Source organism: Sinocyclocheilus rhinocerous, unplaced genomic scaffold (assembly GCF_001515625.1).
Source record: "Sinocyclocheilus rhinocerous isolate Xijiao unplaced genomic scaffold, SAMN03320098_v1.1 scaffold534, whole genome shotgun sequence".
Lineage (NCBI taxonomy): Eukaryota > Metazoa > Chordata > Actinopteri > Cypriniformes > Cyprinidae > Sinocyclocheilus > Sinocyclocheilus rhinocerous.
In genome coordinates, this window is record NW_015646352.1 from 179,191 (window position 1) to 187,488 (window position 8,298).

General features: G+C 37.3%; 1 protein-coding gene across 1 annotated transcript in view; it reads left to right on the plus strand.

The window, feature by feature from the left end:
- Positions 1-8,298, plus strand: part of LOC107707389 (kit ligand-like) — a 16,258-nt gene continuing 7,960 nt past the window's right edge. The window contains exon 1 of the mRNA XM_016511382.1: positions 1-289. Coding sequence (XP_016366868.1) covers positions 275-289 — 15 coding nt within the window. The 5' untranslated portion in view covers positions 1-274. The remainder of the gene's footprint in view (positions 290-8,298) is intronic.

An 8,298-nucleotide genomic window follows, 5' to 3' on the forward strand; every position in this document is an offset into this window, starting at 1 on the left:
CGCTGAAGTCACACGATAAAAAGGCTTTGCTCTTGGGAAAAAACTCTTGATTCTTTCCGCAGCCTTCCGTCCTCCATCGTGCGGTATGAAGCGTCTACCTGGATACTTACCATCATTACGCAAATTTCGGTGACTTTCTTTTCCTCCCGACTTGGATTCTACTTTATGATGATTTTGGATATGTACCTTTGGGATGAAGAGAACCCTTTCCCTGCCCGCCGAAGTAAGATAAAATAGGGTTTCGCTGACACTGGAGTTACTCTTCTCGTTCCATATGAAGGAGTCAAACGTAAGTGAACGGCTTTTGCTTTAACGCGAGTAATTTAGCGTGAATCACATGTGATTTGCATTCGTTTTTGCTACGTGCGCTTGCAAAAATGCGCTGTCTGCAGAGCGTAACTGGAGGACATGTAAATGAACACGATAGCGTGTTTTATATTACCGGTACAACACATTGAAGCGACAGTCTGAATAGACTTTCTCGCATCGTTGAGCATTTCACTCTTTTAAGACATTAAATGCGCACTTAATTAGTAGGTGGTGGTGAGGAAGGACTAGCTACATAATGGTTTATTGTTTAAAATGAACTTGACAAGCTTGTCGTTAATTAGGCTACTACAAACAGCGTAACAGCATGTTTGTTTCCATCCATGTAACTTCACAACCATTTTTCGTCATTTCTACTCAGTTTGAATTTTCGGCGTTTGAAACAGTAATGATCAAAAGAAGAGCAACTTGCAACTTCGAAAAAATTTTTTAGGCAGGAATTAAGCTTAAGTGTTCCATTTCAGTGGGTTAAAATGTTTTACGATGTGGTGAGACTCATATGCTAATTCGATCTGATCAAACGGCAAACTCAGCTTTCGTTGTCGTTTAACTAGAGAATATTATGTCTTCGACAATCTGTGGTGTCCTCTCGATGATATATGTGAAATTATATCAAAACCATGATCTATGATCGATAAATATAAAGTCCTCGAAAACGGAGATAAGAGTAAATTAATACTGATAAAACGACACGACCTTTGGACGTTTACGCAGGTGCTTGCGAAAAATCTTCATGCACATACAATTTGTGAGAACTAGATTTTCCTGATACATTACACACTGTCTTGGACATGTTGTACAGCTGGAAATAAGCAAGGGGAAATGGTTTTCATTGACTGTGGGGGATATTTACTGAAAATGCATCAGGCTTTTCGAACAGCATCAGTAACGCTTCCCTTGCCTTTAAGTGAACTAGGTGAGGCTTTGCGCTTTTTTTTTAGGTAGGCTACTTTTTTTTTAGGTAGGCTACTGTAGATTATGAACATTCACCTGAAAAACATTTGCCATGTTGTAAATATACTCTCATTTCAATAAGACCTAGTCTATATCGATGTTTGAAGTCGTTCACCTTGCACCCTCTTAGCCCTGCTGGGAATTTGCATTACCTCTTGCTGGGAGTAAGCAGTTTCAGGATGAAAATCTGGCATGTGGTGCTCACCAAGACCTAGACTTAATTTATTTTTGGTGCATTTTTGCTATTTTATTGATAGACAGTAATAAAGAAACAGAACACAAAGAAGAGGATGGGGAAACGACTGAGGCTTGACTTGAACCCTGGTCTCCCATAAGCATGGCACCTCAAACAGACTGCTAGACTGTTGCTTCAATAAAACAATTTAAGTACACATAATATATGTTTAACTTTGGTGGTTTTAAAACTGCATTGCTTGGCTTTGACACACCTTCCACTGTATTTGAAACTCATTGCTTGTTACCTTGTCTTACTTGTAACCTTACATGAAATAAAGTTAATCATTTGCAAACATAAGCACAGGAAAGCTCGCTCATACTGTACACGTGAAAGTTTTGATTTCTGATCAGGATTGAGTCATTTGATTTTTGTGGTTAATCTATTGGTGAGAATGTAATATATGAGGAAAGTGTTGTGTGAACACCTTCAATTCAGTGTACAGTATTCTGTGGCTTCAGTTAAGAAACCAAACCTAGTACATGAATAATCATTGAAATAATTGTTCAGCACTTTACCGTCACCCGTGACATACATTGAGCCCTTTGCCAAAAACTGAGGCTTAATTATGTGAAACATCTTGCATGAAAACAAAACACCTTCAACCATATGCCAAGCCCAAAAGCAAAAATAAGTTAGTGACAGTTTGCAGTGTGAATATGAGGAAGTGTTACGCATCGAAAACTAACAATCTTGAAGTAGGTACAACCTTTTTTTGCAGTATTAAATTTCCTCTTCACTAGATTTCTGTCTAGTGTGTTCTTCACACACGTTCACAAGAAGCGCATAGTTCAACACAGTTCTTTCCTGGAAGATTTCATTGTGCTGTGAAACGTGCAGCTATACTTGCAGTTGACATTCTTGTGTATGGACTGAATTAAACGTACAGATGTGATTTGCATGTTTAGCCTCTGAAATTAGACATGCATATTAGCACCTCGGCTGTGAAGTCACTACAAATGAAATGAGCTACAGCAACACAGCCGCAAATTATGTTGTATAGACCAGTGTTTCCCAACCGGGGTGCCATATGTCGAGAGCAGGGGTGCCGTGTAAAAAATCATTTTTTTATATTTTAAAATTGCTAAAATGTTTTTAAAAAAAGCATCTATTATATAATATCCATTTCTGATGTCGCCAATAATTAGAGATGCACCGAAATTTCGGCTGCCGAAAATTTGTTCACCGCTCAGGTTTCACTTTCACGTGGTGTGACGCTCTGCGTATTATCCCGCTCTATGCGTGTGCGCTCTGCTCAGTCGCTCACGGCCCATGTGAGTGCTCCACTCGTATAACGTTCATGCGAATCGGAACAGCAAAGTCCACTCAAAAATTGAGCTGACAGGAAACATCGATGTAGTACACGATTGCCACCATTGATGGACATTTTTTTTTAATAATATTAAAAATATCTGTATGACAGTATATTCTGCAGTTCTTCCCTGTTGTACCGAATATCTATACTTTTCAAATTATCATATCGAAGTTAGAAATTCAAATATTGTGACAAAATTAATTTTGTAGGGTGCCACAAGTTTCTTAAAATTTCCAAAGGGTGCCGCGACAAAAAAAGGTTGGGAAACACTGGTATAGACCACAACAGTAATCCTATTCACAATCTTTAAAACTGGTTTTAGTGATAACATAAATCTTTCAAGAGAGCTAGAACAAACGAGGTTGTGAAGCAATGGCATCTGCTTGTTTTAAGTTGTAAGTAACTTTTTAAATGATGTTATTTAAACTTTTTTTTTTTAAATCACATTTTGGCAAATACCTGAAGTAACACAATCCACAATCCTTAAAGGGATAGTTCACCCAAAAATTTGATGTTTATCTGCTTACCCCCAGGGCATCCAAGATGTAGGTTACTTTGTTTCTTCAGTAGAACACAAATGAAGATTTTTAACTCAAACCGTTGCAGTCTGCCAGTCTTATAATGCAAGTGAATGGGAATCACGGCTTTGAGAGTTAAAAAAAAAAAACATACACAAACAAAACCAAATTAAACCCTGCGGCTCGTGACTATACATTGATGTGTAAAGACACGAAACGATCGGTCTGTGCAAGAAACTTAACAGTATTTATATCGTTTTTTACCTCTGATGCACTGAAGAAACAAATTCACCTACATCTTGGATGCCCTGGGGGTAAGCAGATAAACATCAAATTTTCTTTTTTGGGTGAACTATCCCTTTAAGCAATGTCCTGTTACTGTGGAAAAGTCCTAAATACTGAATGTTAGTTAATATGGGATGTTGCAGCATTACAGCATTGAAGACAGAGGTAATGTGTTCTGATAAGAAAATAAATGAAAAAGACAGAAAACCCAGATGTATTGCATTATTCACAGAGATTTATGGGTTTGGTTGTCAATCACTTCCCTCATAAAATGGCCATAAATCATGTACCGTTGTCTTTTCTGTTAGACAGTATACATACAGGTGCATCTCAATAAATTAGAATGTCGTGGAAAAGTTCATTTATTTCAGTAATTCAACTCAAACTTCAAATCAAATGTGTAGATAACTCTTTAGTGAATCATTATTTTTAATGAAAATAAATAGAAAAAATAATCAAAACTTCTGAAAAATATGTGAACCAAAGTCACAAAAAAAGTGAGAAGTCGTTGTAGTAGTAATAAGACACACAAGGGCTTTTTCCTCCCTTACAATGATAAAAATAACTGTAACATATAGAGCCATAGCTTTATGTAAAAAAAAACTGCACCAACAGCACTATGACAAACGACATGTTTAATAAAGAATTAATATTTGATGGATAAATCTGGAGCGTATGGTCAAAGGTAATTAGTAACACCAGATTTTCTGGATTTTACTAGAAATGATTTTGTTATGTAATTATTTTAGTTTCCTGTTTGGGTTGAAGGTATGCAACAGTTTGTTGTTGTGTCTACGTTTGAGAAAGTTTATGATCTGTAAATCTGATTTCGTCATATCAGATGATTCACTTGGCGCTGTAAAGATAACTTGTGGATTTTAGTGTTTTACACTGAGTAAAGCAATAAGCAGAAGTCCACTAGATACTAAATCGATTACACAGTAAACCAAACACACAATGACTGATTGTTTAAGTAAAAAAAAAAATTGGTACATTAATAAGTTAATACATAAATATGTGGTTTGAAATAAGTCTAGCAAGCCTTTCCGGAGATAAAATACCAGAAATAGGAATGATGGGTTGAACCATAATTTAAGCGAACATTATCAGCAACATCATTGCACCATTCTATTAAAGGGGTCATATGATGCGATTTCAATTTTTCCTTTCTCTTTGGAGTGTTACAAGCTCTTGGTGCATAAAGAAGATCTGTAAAGTTGCAAAGACTAAAGTCTCAAATCCAAAGAGATATTCTTTATAAAAGTTAAGTCAGCCACGCCTACCTAAAACGGCTCGTTCTAACACACCCCACATGTCTACGTCACGATGTGAGAAGATTTGCATAACGCCGCCCAAACGTTCACGCAAAGAAAGAAGGCGTAACTTAAAAATATTTGGCTGCACAACTGTTGATAATTCTAATAATAAATCAGCATATTAGAATGATTTATTATGTCCCCACTGGATGCAACACATGCCTCGTTTATAATGGGTTTTAATGTTTTTGTGTGGTCGCTCCGGCCGGACAGGGCATCACAGTATGGTAAGGGGCGTAATATTCACGCTTGAGGTATTCGGCCAATCACAACGCACTGGATAGCTGGCCAATCAGAGCACACCTCGCTTTTCAGACCGATGAGTTTTGTAAAAATCGACGCGTTTCAGAAAGGCGGGGCATAGAGGAGAAACAATAATGTACAGTATGTGGAAAATAATGTGTTTTTGAACCTTAAACCGCATAAACACATTTCATTACACCAAATACACAAAATAATGTTCTTTTTAGCAACATCATATGACCCCTTTAAGCCTGTTTAACTGTTTACTTTGTTTCCATATCCTTTTAGTCCTTACATGGCATATGACACTCACTTGGCTTTGACATTGCTAAGCCTAGTCCAAATAAAAAGGTTTTCAATAGCGGATGGCCATTCACAATAAAGGGTGAAACTTCATCCGTGTTTGGAAAGAGCTGAATATGTATAATGGACTCTAAAGTGAATTGAACCCAATGATAAAAATGAAATCACTGGACCGGCAAATAAATCTGTTGCATTCATTGGCGCACTCTGTAAATCGAATATGTCAATAAAATTAAACTCCTAACGTATGATATTATCCTCATTAGTTTTCTATTGTTTCTGTATTATGTGTTCCATATGTCTGTTGTTTTATTGCAGAAAATGTTTTACCTCGAGTAGCTTTTCAATGTCTGGCTTAATTAGCGATTGAAAATGTCATTTCGCGATAATATCGTTGCATTTCTTTTCTCTCAGAAATTACTTTCTCAGCGTTCTCCTCAAAGCGTTGGGTGGGTTCCATTAGCATAACTAGCCTACTTTTCTTGGTTAGTTCCCGAACAAGGCCTCCTTCCAGGACAGGCTATTGCCCAGGCTATTGTTATTTTAGCTCCCACCCAGTCATAGACTCTCTTTAAATTAGCTATCAAATAGCCAGATCACATTTCATTGGACTCCTGTGGCCTGTTGCCCTCTATTTAAACGCTCATCAGAGGACATTGCAACGTAATCGATGTTGCACCAGCTAGTATAAATCCGCTACGTATTTTCCTATTGTTTCCTTTGCTTTGAGATGTTTAGTAGCACCCAATGACTTTGACTTTACTGACTAAATCCATTGAAGAATGAATCATTATGAACCACAGAAGTGTACAGTCATGGCTGCCGAGGAAGAATTTGACATTCTTCTGTCCTGGCAAATTGAGAAAGCATATATATTCTTTGGAACATTTGATAGCATCTTTAACTAATGTTAATTCAGTTAGCCAGAGGTTTGTAAAGTGCACATGAATGGACACGGGCAGACTGAGTGCAATTTGCAGAGGCAATTTGATTTGAGTAGTTTTTGAGTGGATACTGGTCGCTGACTGTTCAACAGAGGCTGAAACGATTATGCTAGTTTTCCGGCTGCTGATGTTTGTCCTCTTGCTACTCTGGCCTGTGTAAGCAGATCACACGGCTTTACAAAGCTGCTTTCCGGACACACATTTGGTCACTTTTTGAGAGGTGTTATTGTTTTTCTCACATGTTCAGAATCTTTTAGCTTTTTCTCTGTAGTACGTTAGCATGAAGTGTTAGCGTTTGTGTCATAGCCAATATGTGGCTCGCTAATATCAATCATTAGGATTCTGCCTGTTTTTGAAGTGTTAGACTGATGTACACCATGAGATATCCAAATATTGACTGTGAAAAGATGAAAAGAAGGAAGATAGATGTGACTAGACATTTTTTTTGGCACCATGTGCTCTGTTCTCGCTAATAAGATTATGTAGTGAATGGTACATTGTTCAGAATGAGCTTGTATGTCCGCCTGGGGAGATGCAAGGTTAATAAATCCTAGCGATCAAAGTGTCTGGTCAGCATGACTCTGGCGATGATCTTATTTTCTAGCTGAGAGAGTTGCTGTTAACATGGTGTTCAAAAGGAATTGTTGAGTTGTCGCTCTCTCTTTTTCTCTCTGCCGGTCAGTCCAGCTCCATAATGAGATTTGTTCTGCTTCACATCTCCTTTGTCTGGCTAAGTGAAAGTGACCTCTCATTTGGTGTGTTGTAGCACGCTAACACTTTCAAGATTTCTTTGTAATTATAATACAGCAATCTGTACAATGTCCTATAAAAGCCTGTTTTTATAGATGAAATTTAAAAGAAAGGTGCAATTGTCAGATATAAAGTCATGTTGCAGGATGTTGGAAGTTGCAATTACGAGAAAAAAAAAAGAGTTCTCAAAGTGTGACTTTACATCTTGCAACATGACTGACATTTTTCCTCATAATTGTGAATTTATATCTCCAATGTGACTTTACGATCATGAGAAACGAACCGTTGTGAGATTTAAAGTTGCAGTTATGTGGGAAAAAATTGCAGTTGTGATAAATAGAGGCACATAAAAAGTCACAATTGTGTGAAACAAGGGCGGGTTGCAGGTTGTAATTATGAGGAAAAAATTGTGATATGTAGAGTCACATTGCAGGATATGAATGGATATTGCAGTTATTAGGAAAATAATTGCAATTGTGGTATTGTGAGATATAAAGCACAATGATGAGAAACAAAGTTGCGTTTGTGATGTATAGGGTAATAATTACTTTTTATTTTGTATTTACTTGATAAAAATTAATTCATTTGTATATACACAGAGCTATTTTTAATAAATACATGCCCACAGCATTGCATTCTAGCATTGTGTTCACTAATATGTATATACGCTACAATTTGCCACGTATTGTACATATTGCTGGAGACAGCATTTAGGAGATGCCTACACCTTCACACACACCTATAATGCCTTAAAGCATTCACCCAAAAATGAAAATTCTGTCATTAATTACTCACCTCATGTAAGTCCAGAGACGTAGCAAGGAGATCTGTAAAATAATCCATGTGACATCAGGCGTTCATCCGCAATTATATGAGGCTACGAGAATACTTTTTGTGCACAAAAGAAAAAAAAAACGACTTTATTCAACAATTCGTCTCCTCCGCATCACCCTGGTGCCATTTTGGAGAATATTCACTGAACGCAATCAACGTATGCTGTTCTGTGTCAGCTGCGTCACACGGATACGCTGTTTCCGTTCAGATCAAATCACAACAACGTAGGAAACAGATCCGGCGTGACGCAGCTGACACAGAACAGCATACGTTG